The sequence below is a fragment of the Microcaecilia unicolor genome, chromosome 1, assembly GCF_901765095.1.
Source record: "Microcaecilia unicolor chromosome 1, aMicUni1.1, whole genome shotgun sequence".
In the NCBI taxonomy this organism is placed as follows: domain Eukaryota; kingdom Metazoa; phylum Chordata; class Amphibia; order Gymnophiona; family Siphonopidae; genus Microcaecilia; species Microcaecilia unicolor.
The window spans coordinates 627,230,634-627,251,743 of NC_044031.1; the positions used below are offsets into that span (position 1 = coordinate 627,230,634).

A 21,110-nucleotide genomic window follows, 5' to 3' on the forward strand; every position below is an offset into this window, starting at 1 on the left:
GAAATCTCAGGTTTCTAAAGTGATTAGTAGTGTCTTTTTCAAACTGAAGCTTATAAGATGGATAAAATCTTTTAAGACTGTTTTCTCAATAACATTTTCACACAGCGGTGCAAAGTATAGTAATGCCGTTCTTTGATTACTCCAATGCCTAATTCATTGGTTTGCCAAAACATATTTTACATTCTTTGCAAATTGATCAGAATGCTGTTGCATGTGTTCTACTAGAGTTAAGACATTTTGAACATATTACCCCACTTTGATTTCTTTGCATTGGTTGCTAGTACATTTTAGAATTCAGTATAAGATTTTATTATTAGATTTTAAAATGATGAGCAATAAGATTTCATCTGTTATTGCATTCAGTTTACATTTGCATCAACCTGTTAGATTACCGAGATCTTCTAGAAATCTTTTGGACACTCCATTTTTCAAGCTGATCTATTTGGACGAATATAGAAATTCTTTTTCTATATTACTGGGCTGAAGCTTTGGAATTCACCACTCACTGAAGTGAGAGCTTTGAGAAGTTTGTAGAAATTTTAAAAGGCTTTTAATTTTGTTTTATTTCATAAGAACAGCCATATTGGGTCAGACCAATGGTCCATCTACTTCAGGAAGCAGGTGAAAGCTTGGCTGTTCAACCAGCTTTAATGGAAGAAGTAACTAACTTGTTAGTCTCACTCACACACACAAGGAGAGACTTGGGCTGCACATACTGCAGCAGGACATGTTTATCCACTCCTACACTAGATAATATTAACCCATCCCTGACTTCATGTGCAACTTTCTTTAAATTAATCATCTTACTGCCTAACTCTTCTTAACTCTCTTGCTTTATCCTTCACTATCAATTAAAATGTTCTATTATGTATTGTGTTGACATTGTAAGTAGTATACTATCCAGCTTATAATCGAAAGAGAAAAACGCCTATATTGCGACCCAAATCGGGAGATGGGCGTCTTTCTCCCGTGGGCGCCCAAATTGGTATAATCGAAAGCCGATTTTGGGCGTTTCCAACTGCAATTCGTTGCGGAAACGGGTAAAGTTGATGGGGGGCGTGTTGGAGGCGTGGTGAAGGCGGAACTGGGGCGTGGTTATCGGCCGAGGAGAGATGGGTGTCTTTAGCTGATCGAAAAAAAAAGGCGTTTTTACCGCAATTTTGGGTCACTTTTTTTAGACCCTTTTTTTTTTCCACGAACAGGTCCCAAAAAAGTGCCCCAACTGATCAGATGACCACTGGAGAGAATCGGGGATGACCTCCCCGGACTCCCCCAGTGGTCACTAACCCCCTCCCATCAAAAAAAACCCACTTTACAAACTTTTTTTCCAGCATCTATGCCAGCCTCAAATGCCGTACCCACCTCCATGACAGCAGAATGTGTTCTATCCTCTGACAGCCTTTCACTGGTTCTGATGTGGCTCTCGGGTGAGTGTGACACCTTTTCTGTTATGCACACTGCAGAGTCACATCAGCAATGCATTGTGGTGGATGTAGGGTATTGGGCTCCGTGATTCCACTAGCTTGTGGCAAATACTCACGATGTTGGTAGTTGGTATGCTCTACTCCCATGGTGCTTTTCCCCCTACTTACTGGGTCAGAGTGTGCCCTGTTTTGTTTCCGGTAGTCCATGAGGTAGTGGCCATTTTTGTAAGCCAGTTTTAGATCCCTTTCACGTGTTAGCCACGTTACAGAACTTAGTTCTTACCTTGAATGTGGCTGAAAGAGGGCATTGTACAGCATTCTGCCAGCTCTGACCTACTGCTCATCTCAGTACCAGGGAGACTCGTTGCCAGTGGGGCACAACCTCTGATCTCCAGTTAACTGTGAGTAAGCATGCTTATTCCAATAAAGGACGTTTTCGGAGAGATTAGTCTTCAGGTGTCAACTGCTGTGCCAATGTTATATAGCAGCAACAAGTCCTAGAGGCCTGCGTGTATGCAGGTCCATGGAGCACTTTTAGTGGGTACCGCAGTGCACTTCAGCCAGGCGGACCCCGGCCCATCCCCCACTACCTGTAACACTTGTGCTGGTAAATGGGAGGTCTGCAAAACCCACTGTACCCACATGTAGGTGCCCCCTTCACCCCTATGAGCTATGGTAGTGTTGTACATTTGTGGGTAGTGGGTTTTGGGGGAGGGGGGTTGGGGGCTCAGCACCCGTGGTAAGGGAGCTATGCATGTGGGAGCGTTGTCTGAAGTCCACCGCACTGACCTCTAGGGTGCCCAGTTGGTGTCCTGGCATGTCAGGGGACGAGTGTACTACGAATCATGGCCCCTCCCACAATCAAATGGCTCGGATTAGGACGTTTTTGAGCTGGGCGTTTTTAGTTTCCATTATCGCTAAAAAAAACAAATGCCCAGCTGAAAAAAGTCAATTTTTTCGAAAATACGGTCTGTCCCGCCTCTTCACTTACCCGTTTTCGGACATAGACGCCCATGGAGATAGGCGTTCGCGTTCGATTATGCCCCTCTATGCCATACTTTTTATTGTTATTTGAATATTTTTACTGCTATTGCTCATGTTTGATCTATTCTTACTGTATACCACCTTGAGTGAATTCCTTCAAAAAAGGTGGTAAATAAATAGTCCAGTATCCTGCTTCCAGCTGAGGCCAATTCAGGTTACAAGTAACTGGCAGAAACCCAATTAGTAGCAACATTCCATGCTATCAATCCCGGGGCAAGAAGTGGCTTCTCCCATGTCCATCTCAATAGCACACTATGGACTTTTCCTCCAGGGATTTCTCCAAACTTTTTTAAAAACCTAGATACGCTAACCGCCAATACCACATCCTCTGGCAACGAGTTCTAGAGCTTAACTAGTCTTTGAGTGAAAAAATATGTCCTATTTGTTTTAAAATTATTTCCATGTAATTTCATCGAATGTCCCCTGGTCTTTGTACTTTTTGAATAAGTGAAAAATCGATTCACCTCGTTCCACACCACTAAGGATTTTGTAGACCCATCATATCCCCCCTCAACCATCTCTTTTCCAAGCTGAAAAGTCCTAACCTCTTTAACCTTTCCTCATATGGGAGCAGTTCCATCCCCTCTATAATTTGGTCACTCTTCTTTGAACCTTTTCTAATTCTGCTATATCTTTTTTGAGATACAGCTAGCAGAACTGAACACAATACTCAAGATGAGGTTGCACCATGGAGCGATACAGAGGCATTATAATATTCTTGGTCTTATTTTTAAATCCCTTTCCTAATAATTTCTAGCATCCTGTTTGATTTTTCGGCTGCCGACACACACTGACCAGAAGATTTCAGCGTATTATCTACAATGACACCTAGGTCTTTTTCTCAAGTGCTGACTCCTAAAGTGGACCCTAGCATCAGATAACTATGGTTCAGATTATTCTTCCCAATATGCATCACTTTGCATTTGTCCACCTTAGAGTTAATCTGCCATTTGGATGCCCAGTCTTCCAGTTTCCTAAGGTCTTCCTCCAATTTTTCACAATCCGCATGCGTTTTGACAACTTTTGAATAGTTTTGTGTCATTTGCAAATTTAATCACCTCACTCATAGTTCCAATTTCCAGATAATTTATAAATATGTTAAATAGCACCGGTTACTGTACAGATCCTAGCAGCACTCCACTATTCATCCTCTTCCACTGAGAAAAATGGCCATTTAAACCTACCCTCTGTTTTCTGTGCAATAGCCAATTCTAAATCCATAGAAGGGTATTGCCTACAATACTAAGACTCCTTAATTTTCTCAAGGGTCATTATGTACTTTTGTCAAAAGCTTTCTGAGCTTCTAGCTACACTACATCAACCGGCCCCACCTTTACTGACATGTTTATTTACACCTTCAAAAAAATAAAGCAAATTTGTGAAGCAAAACCTCCCTTAGATGAATCCATGCCGACTCTGTCCCATTAAACCATGTCTATCTATGTGCGCTGTAATTTTATTCTTTATAATAGTTTCCAATATTTTGCCCGGCACTGAAGTCAAGCTTACCGGTCTGTAATTTCCCGGACCACCCCTGAAACCCTTTTTAAAAATCGTCAACACATTCGTCACCCTCCAATCTTCAGGTACTATGGATTATTTTAATGACTAGCAGCAGATCAGCAACTTCATGTTGGGTGCAAACCATCTGGTCCAGGTGATTTATCACTCTTTAAGTTGTCAACTTGGCTAAGTACATCTTCCAAGTTCACCAAGATTTCTTTCAATTCCACCACATCATCACCCCTGAAAACCATTTCCGGTATAGGAGATCTCTTACATCTTCTTCCGTAAAGACTGATGCAAAGAATTCACTCTCTCTGCTATGGCCTTGTCCTCCCTGAGTGCTCCTTTTGTTCCTTCCTAATCTAAAAGGTTCCACAGATTCCCTTAAAAACTTTCTGCTTCTGATATACCTGAAAAAAGTTTTACTATGTTTTTGTTTCTGTGACAAGTTTTTCTTAGCCTTCTTTATTAATACTTTGCATCTGGCTTGACTGTGCTTATGTTGCTTCTTATTTTCTTCATTCAGATCCTTTTCCATTTTTTTGTAGGATGTTGTATTTACTCTAATGGCCTCTTTCACACCACCTTTTAACCATGCTGGCTGTCGTTTGCTGCTCTTTTGTCCACCTTTGTTAATATGTGGAATACATCTAGTCTGGGATTCCATGATGATATTTTTGAACACTGTCCACACCTGATTTAGAGGGAGATGCATCAACCAAACGTTAAAAAATCTAAATTGTAAAAGTGCTTAACGAATTTGAAACAACGAAGAATGCACAAAAAAAAAACAGCTCAGAAATGTTCAGTGCGGTATTGAAAAGTACAATGTATCATACGTTCGTAATCCCCGTCGGTAATTGGTCCCTTAAGCACGCGCAGAGCAGCCAAGCGTTATGCTGGCTGCTCTGAGCATGCCACAAACGTATTAAACCTACGTAGGTTGCTTACGTCAGACTGGGGCGTGCAAGGGGGGGATCGGATCTAGCTCTCCTGCTAGATCAGAGAGCATATAGGCTTGCTCTCTGATCTAGCAGGAGAGTGCAGTTGAAGATGACTCTAAAAAGAACGACCCTCATAAACCCCCTTTTGTAACAAAAGACCTCTTTCACTGTGATGGAACAAGAAGGGAGGGGGAAGGGGCAGCTTTACAGTACTGGGAAATTGGCTTCAGGGGATAGCAGAGTGTTAATTTTCAAAGCTGTGGGAGAAGGAGAGAGAGACAGGATTTTTAAGCTGCAGGGAGAAGCGGGGAGCAATGTCTGTATGATCTGGGGGGGGGGGGGGGGCGGGGAAAGCCGTCCATACAGGACGCCTCTGACGAGCGCCTTTGCCCCCTCCCGATCCTTTTTTGAGGTACGTTTAGTTTTGTAGTGATGCAGGGGGCAGCGGAGAGCCACGTGTTTGTATCTCACTTTTCTTTTTAAACATGCCGGCTTGGATTTTTATGGTGCAGGGGGCAGCGGGGAGATGACAGCTCAGACCTTAATGACAGGTCTGAGCTCACGTAAAATTTCTGATGGTAAATGATTCGTTGCAATCGTCGGTATGGTTAGTGCATTCCGAATTGTCCACATTTCAATGGTAGTTTCTCGTTTGCATTCCGTTTTCGAGCTGCCTGCTTCGTAGGAAAAAGGCCTTTAATGCATGCAACGGTTAGGAATTTCCTTCGTTAAAGGGTTGTTAGAGGGTCGTTAAGGTTTAGTGCATCTGGCCCTTAAAGTCCTAACCTTTGTGGCAATCCTTTCAGCTTCTTTTTAACCATTTTGTCATAGTAGCCCTTTCAAAAATTAAAAGCTGCTACAGTAGATTTCCTTAGTGACTTCACTCCAGTTATCAGCTTAAATTTGATCATGTTATGATCACAGTTTCCCAGCAGATCCAACATCATTCCTCTCGTACTATACCCTGCATTCCATTAAGGATTAGATCCAAAACAGTTCCCCCTCTTTGGATCTTGGACCAGTTGCTCCAAAGAAGCAGTCATTTATTACATCTAGAAATTTTACCTCCCTAGCACTCCCTGATGTAACATTTATCCAGTCAATATTAGGATAATTGGAATCACCCATTATTATAATATTATCCAATTTGCCAGCTCTCCTAATTTCTGTAAACATATTTTCATCTGTCTGTTCATTCTGTCCTGGCAGACAGTAATACAGCCCTACCAATATACTCCTTCCCTTCATACCTGGAATTTCTATCCATAAAGATCCCACACTGCTATGTTTCATGTAGAATGTTTATTTTCTTTGACTCAGTTCTCTTTTTAACATATACTACTTATCATTTCTAAACAGCTACTACACAACCCTCCCTCCAATTTGATCCACTCTATCATTTGTACCCTGCTAATATAGTGTCCCATTGATTGTCCTCCTTCCACTAGGTCTATGAAATGCCTATTAAATCAAACTCTTCACTTAGTGCTATATACTCCAATTCTCCTATCTTATTTTTAAGGCTTCTAGCATTTGTATATAGACACTTCAAATTGTCTTTTTTTCCTTGAATGTAAGAGTAACCATACTAGGTCAGACCAATGGTCCATCTAACCCAGTGGTAGGGCTTGCATCTAAAGGCTGCTTTGAAGTTAAAGGGGATAATTTGCATCCATTACTCTGCTCTCCCATTGATCACTCCTGGCTTTCTTTCACCATTATTTAATAAAGTGGTGTGGTAGCAGTGTTGGTACACTTTTAAACATAATAAACAGAAATAAATGAAAACACAGAACAGAAAATAAGATGATACCGTTTTTATTAGACCAACTTAATACATATTTTGATTAGCTTTTGAAGCATTCCAATGACAGTCTCACAGGAAAAGGGAGGGGTAGGTTAGGGAGAAACAGGGAGAGCTGGGTGGATGAGAATCAGGGAGAGATGGATGGTAGATGAGAACATTCTGGTTTTGTAAGGTTTCCTGAGGCTCAATTTACATAGATACAATATTAAATATTCCAATGCCAATCTGGATGCCACCTCTGTGGGACAGCACTTCACAAAACCAGAACACCACATCACTGATCTTATGGTAAGAATACGAAAAGAAAAATTTAAGACAATACAGGAGCCATAAGACTTTTGAAGTCAAAATGATAAAATATTTTGAAACTCACCAGACAGGACTCAACAAAGATCTGGGCTTCCTAGCCCATTATAAACCACATAATTCTAGTGCTTTTTCACCCTCTTATTTATCATCCATCTCTCCCTCACTCTCATTTTCCAAGGTACATGATTAGAAGACACATACATTTTCTACATTTTGCAATATTATCACAAAGGTCTTTCTGAAGACCCATCTTTTTGTTACAAATTTGAAAAGACGCAATATTGGAGAATTTGTAGTCTACTCATAATCAAAAGACTTCTGAAGGAGGCCTCAGGCCAAAACACGGTATTGTGTCGTGTCTTTGATCCATAAGCTTCTTAAAGCATCAAGTTTGCTTCCCTTGTTTCTGGGGTCCATGATCCTGTTTATGCACCTATCATCTATAACCACGTTTTTTTCTCTGATTTGGTGGGACAATTGGCTAATTATCCAGATTATACATGCATTATATAAGGGATTTCAATATTACTGCTAATCCCTTGATGAGCTGTAAACCCCTAAAACCATACGTACGTCTAGTAGCGCTATAGAAATGATAAGTAGTAGTAGTAGTAGTAGTATAGGGGGAAGGTGGTGATTTTCTTGGGGTTTTGGATGTGTGGTACATTTTGCATCCTAATGAGTCTGATTTTACGTTTTATTCTCATGCTCGCAATGTCTATGCACGATTAGATTACCTATTGTTCACCCAGCGTGTGCTTTCCAAAGGTGGATAAGTTGACCATTGATGTACCTACAGTTTCTGATCATGTACCAGTGATAGCCACACTAAATATTTTGGATAAGGTCCAGGATTTTGTTTGGAAGCTTCTGCCATATCTGTATCAGGACCCTACTTTTCACACTCATCTTAGGGCGAAGTGGCAAGAATATGAGGCTCCTAACTCTCCCGATGATGTGGGCCCTGTAGTGTACTGGGAGTACCAGTACTTAGGGGTCATATCATAGCATAGAAAGCCAGCTTAAAGAGAATTAGAGAGGGGAGCTTGCTTTCTCTTACTAAGGAGTACCAAGATCTGTGGCGAGTGCACGTCTCCTGCTTGGACCCATCTTCTAAACAGAAACCATTGGTAAACAGCAAGGAGACTGATACTCTATTACAACAAAGGGCTAAGCAAAATCTATTTTCAGAGGTACAATTTATGTGCTTGGGGAGTCAAGACCAGGAGACTCCTTGCAAATTTGCTGCGACCCCATTGTAAATGGCCACTGATCACTAGTATTAAAGATGCACAGGGAATGAGGCATTTGGACATCTCCCAGATTTCCTGCAAATTTTGTCTCATATTATGAAAAAAGTTATAGCCAAGAGTCTATGGATGAGACTGCTACGGCCTCATTCTTTGATGAACTGCAGCTTCCTCAGTTTAGTGAGTCTCAGGTGCAAGACGGTAGTCCCATCACCCTAGTGGAACTTCAGGTGGCCATTATACATCTTAAACTAACTAAAGCGGCTGGGCCTGATGGGTTAGGCACTGCGTATTATAAAATTCTTAGTAATTCGGTGACGCATCATTTAGGGAACATGTGTAATGGATTATTGTGAGATCAAGCTAATGTGGCTCATGTAATCCTTCTCCCTAAACCTGGCAAGGATCCAGAGCAGCCGGGACCCTACAAACCCATGTCCCTGCTTAATCAGGATGTTAAGCTGATGGCAGCAGTCTTGGCGAGTAGACTAAATAAGCACCTTCCATTAGTTATCCATGCAGATCAAGTGGGTTTTCCCCAGGATGCTATGGCCCTCCAAGAGAACAGGGGGAAAAGACAATCATGCAGTCATAGCTAGCCTGGATATAGAAAAAGCCTTTTGTCAGTTGGATTTCAGCCCTGTATACTCGGCCGCAGGCCCAGTAATGATTAATGGGAAGATGTCACAACCTCTTAAACATGAGGGGCACCAGATAGGGATGTCCTTTGTCGTCGTTGTCGTCGTCGTTCCCCCCCCCCCCCCCCCCCGGCTTTCCCTTTTAGCTTTGGAGCCTTTGGCAGCAAAGAAATGGCAGGCTACCAATATACACAGAATCCTGATAGAAAAATATGAGACCCATTTGAACATGTTTGTGGACTATACATTTTTATATGTGAATCAAGTTCCTGAAAATTTTGAATTTTTTGCTATTAGTTCACCAATTTGGTACTTTTTCAGGCCTTCAATTGTGATAAATCATGTCATTCCCTTAAAGGGAGTTGGTCAGATCTTTAGCATCAGTGGCTCTCCATTAGATCTATTACCACCAATCTAAAGTATTTGGGCATATTTCTGAACCCCTCTACATCAGTGATGGGGTGGAGGAGAAGGAACAGGGCTCCTTTCTGTTAAACAGCAGGAAGGAGATTGGAGGTACCGAGGGACTTTCTGTTCATAGCAGGTGGGGGAGAGAAAGTACAGTGGGTCCTTTCTGTTCATAGCAGGTGGGGGAGAGAAAGTACAGTGGGTCCTTTATGTTCATAGCAGGTGGGGGAGAGAAAGTACAGTGGGTCCTTTATGTTCATAGCAGGTGGGGGAGAGAAAGTACAGTGGGTCCTTTATGTTCATAGCAGGTGGGGGAGAGAAAGTACAGTGGGTCCTTTATGTTCATAGCAGGTGGGGGAGAGAAAGTACAGTGGGTCCTTTATGTTCATAGCAGGTGGAGGAGGTACAGGGGTCCTCTGTCCATAGCAAGCGAGGCCGAAATGTAGGGGGTTCTGTTAATAGCAGGTGGGGGGATCAGGTACAGGGGTCCTCTCTGTTAATAGCAGGTGCAGAGGAAGTACAGGGGATCCTTTCCGGTAACAGTAGGTAAAAGGAGGGGGTACCGGACTCCTTTCTGTTAATAACAGGAGGCGAGTGGAGGTATCAGGAGCCTTTGTGTTAATAGCAGATGTGGGGGGGAGAAGGAGAAGGTACAGGGGTTCTTTCTGTTAATAGCAGGTGGGAGAAGGTACAGGGGTTCTTTCTGTTAATAGCAGGTGGAGGAGTTGAGGTGCCGGGTCTTTTCTGTTAATAAGAGGTAGGGGTGGAGGTATGGTGGTCCTCTCTGTTAACAGCAGGTGGGGGGATGCAGGGATCCTTTCTGTTATTATCAGGTGGGGAGTAGAGGTACAGAGGGTCCTCTCAGTTAACAGTAGGTGGGGGAGGAGGTACAAGGGTCCTTTCTGTTAATAGCAGATATGGTAGTCTCAAATGAGTTATACTGAGAGGATGCATGGAAATACCTTTGGGCCTGTAAGCTGTGACTTCTCTTTGTCAGATTCACAGGAAGCTGCCATGGTCTCTGTGTTCTGCATAGCAAGAGGTAATGATACCGGCACACAGGAACCTGTAAGATATAGGAGTAATTACATATAGCCTGCAGAAATTCCCAAAAACTAAATGCCTTACAAAAGGTTAAACTGTCTCTGGTACCATGTGATCCTGCAAGAATCCTCTAAAACCTGCTTCGGGTACAATCAAGGACACTGGCCCCTCTGCTGTGAGATCCTACAAGACCATCCCTCACCAATACCTTCCCTGGATAAAGAGAAGGATAGTGTCCCCTGTGTCGTGAGATCCTGCAGGAACCTTGTGATACAGAGGAGATCAGTAATGAGATCGGTATCTCCTGCATTGTGATATCCAACAGGAATCCCCAGATTCCTGAACTAGATACGGTACAGGACAGTGTGTCCTGCGCTATGAGATCCTGCATGAACCTCCCTCTGATACTGTGATTATATGTAAAGGACAATGTCTCCTGCACTGAGAGATGCTGCAGGAATCCCCTGATACCTGCATTAGATACAGTAGAGGAAGGTTGCACCCTATGTTGCGAGATCCTACAGGAACCTCAATGAAACCTGAATCAGTGCAGTAGAGCAGCCTAATGGTTAGTGAAGCAGGCTTTGATCCTGGTAACCTGGGTTTGATTCCCACTGCAACTACTTGTGACCTTGGGCAAGTCGCTTAACCCTCCATTGCCCAAGGTACAAAAACTTAGATTGTGAGCCCTCTAGGGACAGTGAAAGTACTTGTGTATAATGTGTACAGAACTGCATACATCTAGTAGCACTATAGAAGTGATCAGTAGTACTAGTAGCACCCTGTGTTGTAAGATCCTGAGGGAACCTCACATTAGATATAGTGAAGGACACTGTCTTCTGCACTGAGATCCTACAAGAACCCCCTGATACCTTCATTAGATACAGAGGAGGTCAGGGTCTCCTGTACCATGAGATTCTTCAGGAACCCACTGATATCTACATTAGATAGAGGACATTGACTCCTGCGCTATGAGATCCTGCAGGACCCAACCCCCCCCCCCCCCGATATCGTCATTAGATACAAAGGACAGTGTCTTCTGAGAGATCCTACAAAGACCCTGTAATACCTGCATTAGATACAATACAGGATAGTGTCTCCTGTGCTATGAGATCCTGTAGGAACCCCTCGATACCTGCATTAGATAGAGGACAGTGTTTCCTGTGCTATGAAACCTGCAGGAACACCCTTGATTAGATATAAAGGACAGTGACTTCTGCACCAAGAGATCTTGCCAGAGCACCCCCCCCCCCCCCCCCCCGAGACCTTTTATTAGATACAAAGGAGATCAGTGTCTCCAGTGCTGCGAGATCCTGGAGGAATCTCCTGATACCTGCATTAAATACAGTAGAGAAAGGTTTACCCTGTGTTGTGAGATTCTGCAGGAACCCCATATTAGATATAGTGAAGGACAGTGTCTCCTGCATTGAGAGATCCTACAATAACTCCCTCGTACTTGAATTAGATACAGAGAATGACAGTGTCTCTCGTGCTAGGAGATCCTCCAGGAACCCCTTGTTACCTGCATTAGATACTGTGCAGGTCGATGTCAACTCTGCTATGAGATCCTGCATTAGATACATAAGAGGACAGGGTCTCCTGCAGTGAGAGATCCTGAAGGAACCCCCTGATATCTGCATTAGACACAGTACAGGACAGTGTCTCTCGTGCTATGAAATTAAGAAACCCCCTGATACCTGTATTAGACACAATAGAGGACAGTGTCTCCTGCAGCAAACACCTGATACCTGCAGCAGTATTCTCAATGGAGAAGAGTAGATATTGGGGTTCCCCAGTGGTCTGTGCTGGGACCGCTGCTTTTTAACATATTTATTTCGATTTCTGTTTATTGTGAGTCATATAGTCAATCACAGCATAGTAAACATAAGATAGAAACAAAGTGGTATACAAAATTTGAACTTACTGCAACAACTAGTGCAACTTACGTTGGGAATACTTTAAACTCTCACATATCTACCAACTCTACCAAATGTAAAGAATTTTGCTCACATTTTTCTCCCTCCCTCCCTCCCTTAATAGTAAGATACATGGTAGCAAACATATACACTAAGTCTCTCACAGGGGTTCACATGTTCATAAGGTGTCCTTTCCCGGCTGGCGTGAGCGTTTGCCAAAAAGGTGTCCAAACACGAAAGAAGGCTTTTTAACATATTTATAAATGATCTAGAGATGTGGTTAACTAGTGAGGTAATTAAATTTGCTGATGACACAAAGTTATTCAAAGTTGTTAAATCGCAAGAGGACCTTAAGAGACTGGGAGACTGGGCATCCAAACGGCAGATGACATTTAATGTGAGCAAGTGCAAAGTGTTTCATGTGGGAAAGAGGAACCCAAACCATAGTTACATTATGCAAGGTTCCACATTAGGAGTCACTGCCCCAGAAAAAGGATCTAGGAGTCATCATTAATAATACATTGAAACCCTCTGCTCAGTACGCAGCGGAGGCTAATAAAGAAAATAGAATGTTAAGTATTATTAGTAAAGGAATGGAAAACAAAAATGAGAATGTTAATGCTTTTGTATTGCTTCATGGAACAACCGTACCTCAAATATTGTGTGCAATTCTGGTCACTGCATTTCAAAAAAAGATATAGTGGAATTAGAAACGATACAGAGAATGGCGACGAAAATGCTAAAGTGATGGAACGACTTCCCTATGAGGAAAGCCTAAAGCGGCTAGAGCTCTTCAGCTTGGAAAAGAGATGGCTGAGGGGAAATATGACAGAGATATATAAAATACTGAGTGGAATGGAATGGGTAGATATGAATCGCTTACCATTTCCAAAATTCTAGGACTAGGGGGCACACAATTAAACTACTAAATAGTACATTTAAAACAAATGGAGAAAATATGTCTTCACTCAATGAGTAATTAAACTCTGGAATTTGTTGCCAAAGAATGTGGTAAAAGCAGTTAGCCTAACAAGGTTTAAAAAAGGTTTGGCTAATTTCCTAAAAGAAGTCCATAAGCCATTATTAAGACGGACTGGGAAAATCCACTACATATTCTAGGATAAACAGCATAAAATCTGTTTTACTGTGCTGGGATCTTGCCAGGTACTTGTGACCTGGATTGGAAACAGGATACTGGGCTTAATGGACCTTCTGTCCCAGTATGGCAATGCTTATGTCATGTTCTTATGATATAAGAGAACAGTGGCTCCTACACTGTGAGATCCTGAAGGGACTCCCTGATACGTCTATTAGATATGGTGGAGGACAGTGTGTCCTGCACAGTGAGATTCTGCAGGAACTCCCTATACTCCAACCTGTGTCAAAGAGGCATTCAACCTCCCAACATTTGCCCCTATATAATTCCTTAGCTGCACTGGAGCATTAAGAAGCTCAGAAAAGAAGTACTGAGGAGGATCCAGAGGCAAGCAATGTAACTCAATCCTGTCAATATCCCCAAAACAAACTCCATAAGAGACATTAATTTAGGAATACAGTTTAAAGAGTTCCAATCTATTGAAATAACTTCTAGGATCCTTTGCTTCCATGAGTACCAACCAAATACTGAATGTGATCCAAGAAGAGAGTGAGGATTCTAATACTGATATTGTAATCCACCTGGGGACAAATGACCTGGCCAACAATAGCAAGTTAGGAGCACAGAGAGCGTTCCAGAGGCTTGGGGATGGACTCAAAACCTTTGGTTCGGAGTGCAGGTTTTTCTGAAGTTATCCCTACATATGGGAAGGGAGCGACGAAAGACTACATAAAACAGAGGAGTTCAATAAATGGCTTGAAACTTGGTGTAAAGAAGGTTTCAGATACATAGGAGGATGGGTGCAGTACATGGCAAAATCACAGGCTGTACTGTAATAATGGGCTACATCTCTCTGTGACAGGAAAAAGAATCCTTAGGGAGAAATTCAGATGGTATATTTCCAAACAGTTAAACTAAAAGGTAGGGGTTAAAGGGAGAAATGGAATCTAGAAAGTTCCCCCCCCCCCCCCCCCAGCAAAAACAGGACAGCAGTGGGGTAGGTAACATTTAAACTCACTTAACACATGGAAAGCAATGAGCACTAATGCTCGTAGTCTAAGTAAAAAGGTTCAAGATTTGCAAGCCCTGATGTTTGACGAAGACTTGGATATTGTTACTATTACAGAGAAATGGTTCAATTATTATTATGAATGGGATGCGACCATATCAGGCTATAATCATTTTAGAAAGGACAGGGAAGGCCAAAAAGGTAGAGGAGTGGTGATGTATATGAAAAATAATATCAGAGCGGCTGAAATGCAGGGGACCTGGAGAAAGGAAGAATTATATAGATCATTCTGGAATGAGAAGATAGAACCTGTATCCATACGGGTGTTACCTACAGACCTCCAGCACAAACAAAGAAACTGGACAAGGATCTGACAGAAGATATCCATAACCTTGGAATGAAAGGGGAGGTGCTATTGCTGGGAAATTTCAACTTGCCTGATGTAGAATGGAACAGCCCGTCAGCAGAATCGGAAAGAAGTAGAGAGATTGTGGATGCTTGTCAAAATGCCTTGCTCAGACAAATGATGACAGAACCCACGAAGGAAGAGTCGATCGATATTGGATCTAGTACTCGCAAATGGAGGCAGTGTTTCCGGTGCCCATCTAGGCAATAGTGATCATCACACGACATCGTTTGATATAAGAGCGAAAGCGGAGTGCAGCCACACAAAACTCAAAGTACTAGATTTCAGACGTACTGATTTTGGTAAAATGGAGGGATATCTGAAGAAGGAGCTGATGGCAAGGGCAGACAAAGGTGAAGTGAAAGCACAGTGGTCCAAGCTGAAATCTGCTATAAATATGGCAACCAATCTTTACACAAGGAAAGTAAAGAAAAACAAAAGAAACAGGAAGCCCATATGGTGGCTGAAAAAAATATAGTTAGAACCTGGGACCTAATGAAGTCACCCTTATCGGTTCCTTATCAACTGATAAGGGATAGCAAGTTCTGCTGACAAAGCTGGATCCCATTGGAATCCACTGGGTTGAGACAGTATAAAGGAAGCACCCCGAGAAGTGTAAGACGCAGAAGGAGAGACAGAGAGAGAGAGACAGACGCAGATACAGAGTACCACCGAGAGCTGATGTGTCGTGTGATTCTGTTCCACTGTATGATTGACTGAATTGCTGGTATCCTCATTATTGGGTAATGTATCAATGCTAATTAATACTAATAAACTATATCTCTTTAATTAAAACTGGGTTCCTCTTTAATTACAGACTTAGCTACGGCTGAGCCTGTACCGAACTGCCATGAGCAGATTCAAGGTTGGGAAAGCTAGGTATTTGGAGGGCATATGTAACTTTGCCCAGAGAGATGAGACGGGCCACTGCTTCCGCTGCCTGATTAGCAAAGGCAGATTCTGAGAAAATAAACAATATGAAGAGAGGTGACAAGAATAAGATATAGTGGGGAAAAGAGTAAAGCTAGGAATGGAATTGTAAAGCTGAAAGATGCTGAGAATGGCTTCGTGGAGAGTGATGAGAATAAAGCAACCGTGCTAAACAACTACTTCTCTTCAGTGTTTATGGAAGAAAATTCTGGAGAAGGACTGGGGTTGGCTGCTGAGGGTATATCTGGGAATGGAGTGGATAGTGTGCCATTCACTGAAGACAAAGATATGGGGTCGGATGGCATACATCCCAGGATACTGAGGGAACTCTTAAAGATTTATTTAATAGATCTTTACAGACAGGAGAGGTACCGTGGGATTGGAGATGAGCAGATGTGGTCCCTCTTCATAAAGCTGGGGACAGGGAAGAAGTAGGAAACTACAGGCTAGCAAGCCTCACGTCAATGGTAGGAAAAATAATGGAGTTGGCTGCTGAAGAAAAGGATAGTTAGCTTTCAAGAATTCAAAGGGTTATAGGATCCGAGGCAACAAGGCTTTACCAAAATGGAAAAATTGCTTTAACAAAGGAAAATCCTCCCAATCTAATCTTATTGACTTCTTTGACTGAATGACCAAAGAACTGGATAAAGGACATGCGTTAGATGGATTTCAGCAAAGCCTTTGATACGGTCCCTCACAGAAGACTCATGAATAAGCTGAGAGGGCTGAACTTAGGACCCAAAGTGGTGAACTGGATTGAAAACTGGTTGACCAACAGGTGGCCGAGGGTGGTGGTAAATGGAATCCACTCAGAGGAAAGAAAGGTGAGCAGAGGAGTGCCTCAAGGGTCGGTGCTGAGGCAGATTCTGTTTAATATATTTGCGAAGGATTAGAAGAAAAAGTTTGCCTTTTTGAGGATGACATGAAGATAGCCAATAGAGTGGATACTATGGAGGAAGTAGAAACCATGAAAAGAGATCTCCAAACATTGGAAGAATTGTCAAGGGTCTGACAGTTAATATTTAATGCAAAGAAGTGCAGAGTGATGCACTTGAGGTGCAAAAATCCAAAAGAGATGTACCAGATAGGAGGGGAGAGATTGGTAAGATCGCCTCAGGAGAGGAACCTTGGGGAGATGATGTCTTAAGGATCTTAAGGTGATGAAACATTGCGAAAAGGCAGTGGCCATTACCAGAAGGATGACAGACTGAATACAGAGGGGTATAACCAGCAGAAGAAAGGAGATGGGGAGGCCATTTGGAGTACTGTGTTCAGTTTTGGAGGCTGTATCTTGCTAAGGATGCAAAAAGACTTAAAGCAGTTCAAAGAAAAGTGACGAAAATGGTATGGGGTTTGTATAGCAAGATGTAAAAGGAGAGATTTGACAATATGAGCATGTATACCTTGGAGGAAAGGAAAAACAGGGGTGATACGATACAGACGTTCAAATATTTGAAAGGTACTAATCTGCAAACAAACCTTTTCCAGAAACAGGAAGGTGGTAGAACAAGAGGACAGGAAATATTTTTTTTCACCAAGAGGGTGGTAGATAACTAGAATGCCCTCCCACAGGAAGTGGTGGAGATGAAAATGGTAACAGAATTCAAAATTGTATGGGATAAAAACAAAGGAATCCTGTTTAGAAGGAATCTATCCAAAGAAGCTTAGCGGAGACTAGGTGACAACACCGGTAATTGGGAAGCAAAGCCATTACTGGCCAGACTTCTACGGTCTGTGCCTTGATCTTGGCTGGACAGATTTGGCTTCTGAAGTTGGAGAACAAGGCCAATGCTGGGCAGATTTCTACAATCTGTGCCCTGATCGTGGTTGACTAGATTTGGATGGGCTGTGATGATAACTTCAGAAGTTTTTGAATAAGGACAGTGCTGGGCAAACTTCTATGATCTATGCCCCGAAAATGGCAAGGCCAAATCAAGATCAAGAATACATATGAAGTATCACAACATAACTTATGTAATGAGTTTATCTTGTTGGGCAGACTGGATGGACCATACAGGTCTTTATCTGCCATCATCTACTATATGACTATGTTACTATGATACCTGTGTTAGATATAGTGAAGGTCTGTGTCTCCTGCAGTATGAGATTCTGCAGGAACTACTTGCTAACAATAGTCCCAAAGATGAAGCTCAGCACCAACAGCAACATAATGTAAGCAATACAATCAAGTCAAGGCAATAGCGTTGCAAATTATACCCTTTTCAAAAAGGACCAAACCATCAATGTATATATTGAAAATATTTTTTCGGGGGGGGGGGGGGGGGGGGGGGGAAGAGATCTCCGCAACACGAAAGGGTCATGCCCATGTCATTCAACAATGAAGGAACATTACTATCATTGGTCTAAAAAAACTCTCAATTTTTTTTCTTTTGTGTGATTAATATTTTTAAATTAATATGGATTTTATATTTTTCTCACAGACTCTTTGTTTAACACAGTTCAAGCTTCTCCTAACCAACCTAAAAATGCACTCGATCTGCAGCCCCTCCCTACCTTTCTACCCTCATCTCCCCTTACGGTCCTACCCGTAACCTCCGCTCTCAAGACAAACCCCTCCTTTCAGTACCCTTCTCCACCACCGCCAACTCCAGGCTCCGCCCTTTCTGCCTCGCCTCACCCCATGCTTGGAATAAACTCCCTGAGCCCATTTGCCAGGCCCCCTCCCTGCCCATCTTCAAATCCTTGCTCAAAGCCCACCTCTTCAATGTCGCCTTTGGCACCTAACCACTATACCTCTATTCAAGAAATCTAGACTGCCCCAACTTGACATTTCGTCCTTTAGATTGTAAGCTCCTTTGAGCAGGGACTGTCCTTTCTGTTAAACTGTACAGCGCTGCATAACCCTAGTAGCACTCTAGAAATGTTAAGCAGTAGTAGTAGTAACACCTGCGGTGAATATAAACACCAAAAAGGGGCCACCATTTCACCCACTATAGCTTTCTCTGGGACTTTGTGCTGAAAATGTCACCATTTGCTTCAAGAAGAATCTACACTATGATTTTAACATACATGGCATTAGGCCAAGCTATTGCAAGGATCATTAGAGGAAGATGGGCTGTCTGAGGAGAAAAGTCTGTCAACTGCATTTGCAAGAGGTCAAAATATGAAAATATAAATAAATCCACCAGTTTACCTTCTGATAAAAAAAGTGGCTGTTGACAAATATGGAACATGTCAAATATATGAAGTGACACAACAGATTAAAACATCTGTAAATGTGATTGATGGCAAGTCTTACCCGTTAAAGCACTTTACCAACTGTAACTTTGATCATGTGATTTACTTAGTACAATGCCCCTGCAACAAGATTTATGCTGGGATGACTAGGATAGCTTTTAAAATAAACATGAAGGAACATCGGTCTAACATCAGGAGAAAGAATTTTAAAGAGACAATGAGGGAAAATTTGGACATTATTTGAAATGTTGTGCAACTGACACTTGCTGCAGACAGAAGAGGAGATGATCGTAAAGGCAAGTTGCAGCAGTGCAAGTCCAGATGGATTTTTAAAGTCAATGCATTAGAACCAAGAGGATTAAATTCAGCAATTGACTGGCACGTACTCTATTAAACTGCTTCAATAGGCAAATCAAACTGTCCAAAAATTAGCTCTGTACATTAAATGAAATGCTGTTGGTATTCAGGAGGGGAAAACTGCCTTTAAAAGTAGGCCGGGGGGGCAGGATGGCCTGAGCAGGGCGCCAAACCAAAAGTTGGCTCAGGGCGCCATGGTTCCTTGAATCGGCCCTGTCCCCGATACCTGTATTAGATATAGTGGAGAGCATTAAGTCCTGCAATGTGAGATTCTGCAGGAATCCCCTGATACCTGTATTAGATATAGTGGCGGGTTTATCCTTTGCTGCATGATCCAACAGGAGCACACTGATACCTGTATTAGATATATAGGAGGACAGTGTCTCCTGCACTGTGAGATCTGGCAGGAACCCCCTGATACCTGTATTAGATATAGTGAAGGAAAGTTTATCCTTTGCTGTGAGTTCGGCAGGAGCTCACAGTAGAAGCATAACAGTGTATGTTTCTGAACACTCTGTGACTTATGAGAAAGGTCGATGCCTTGACCTGTCTAGCCAAACATGGAAGGAGCTGAGGCTCCAGGTCAAGGTCCCCCATGAAGGCAGCTGAACAGGGCAGCACACACAGTACTCAGCTGTCACTCAACAGCAGATAACAGCACGTAGCATCTAGCTCTTCCGGAATTAATACAGGTTTCTAATTCACAGAGTAGGGATAAGGAAATACATGTTATCAATGCACACTGGGTCTGGCGGGGGGGGGGGGGGGGGGGGGGGGGGAATATAGGTTACTGATGCACAGAGAAACTGGAGAGGGGCAGGGAAGGGGGATAATGCAAGTAACATAGTAGATGACGGCAGAAAAAGACCTGCACGGTCCATCCAGTCTGCCCAACAAGATAAACTCATATGTGCTACTTTTTGTGTATACCCTACTTTGATTTCTACCTGTCCTCTTCAGGGCACAGACCGTATAAGTCTGCCCAGCACTATCTCTGACCACAGTGAGATGTGGGAAAGGAAGGGTGGAGGGAAGCATGACACTGTGGTGGCTACTCACCGCACGCAGCAGCTCCATAAAGGCTGTTTTCTTCTGAGCTCTATTCTGGCTCCGAACCTGTCCTCACTCTGTGTCCGATTCAGAAACCTCCTTCTGTCGCGGTCACTGTCTCTCCCTCAGTCTTATACTGTCTCTCTCCCCACACTCTACCTCAAACTCTCTCTCTCTGTCCTACACTCTATCACTGTCTCTCTATGTCTCTGCACCGCACTTTCATTGCTGCCTCCGTCTCTCTCCCACAACCTATTACTGTCTCTTTGTATCTCTCCCCCACAGTATCATTGCTGCCTCTATCTCTTCCCCACACTCTATCACTGTCTCTCTCCCCTACACTCTATCACTGTCTTTCTGCGTCTGTCCCGCTCTCTTAATTGTACTTTAGTGTCTCCTCCTCTGATTTTCTCGCCTCGCATCCCCAGAACGAGGCTCGTAACAGGATAGTCAAGACCCAGTGGAGCGAGGCTTGAAACGCACAAATCAGTCTCAAAGCAAGGCTTGGGAAAACTAAGAAAAAAAATCTGCAGAGCCAGGCTTGACAAGCTTGAAGCTCCAGAGGGAGACTCGGAATACAAAACTGGATTCCAGATCAAGGCTTGGAACTAAAGCTTGCAATTGCAAAACGCTGTGAAATGCCCAATACCGATACTGGTGCCAGATCGAGGCTTGGAACTGAATGTTGCAAAAAACCGAGGCGGTTTAATAGACAGGAGTGGAAGTGATTCTATCTAGTCCACTGTAAGCAAGGAAGCCAATTTGGTTAATCTC

The 21,110-nt window shown here is 42.8% G+C and overlaps 1 protein-coding gene across 1 annotated transcript in view; it reads right to left on the reverse strand.

The window, feature by feature from the left end:
- Positions 1 to 20,896, reverse strand: part of ADCK5 (aarF domain containing kinase 5) — a 186,032-nt gene extending 165,136 nt beyond the window's left edge. Inside the window, exons 1-2 of the mRNA XM_030220653.1 lie at positions 20,346 to 20,896; positions 10,293 to 10,396 (exon numbers count right to left, since the gene is read on the reverse strand). Coding sequence (XP_030076513.1) covers positions 10,293 to 10,396; positions 20,346 to 20,363 — 122 coding nt within the window. The 5' untranslated portion in view covers positions 20,364 to 20,896. The remainder of the gene's footprint in view (positions 1 to 10,292; positions 10,397 to 20,345) is intronic.
- Between the last annotated feature and the right edge of the window lie 214 nt (positions 20,897 to 21,110).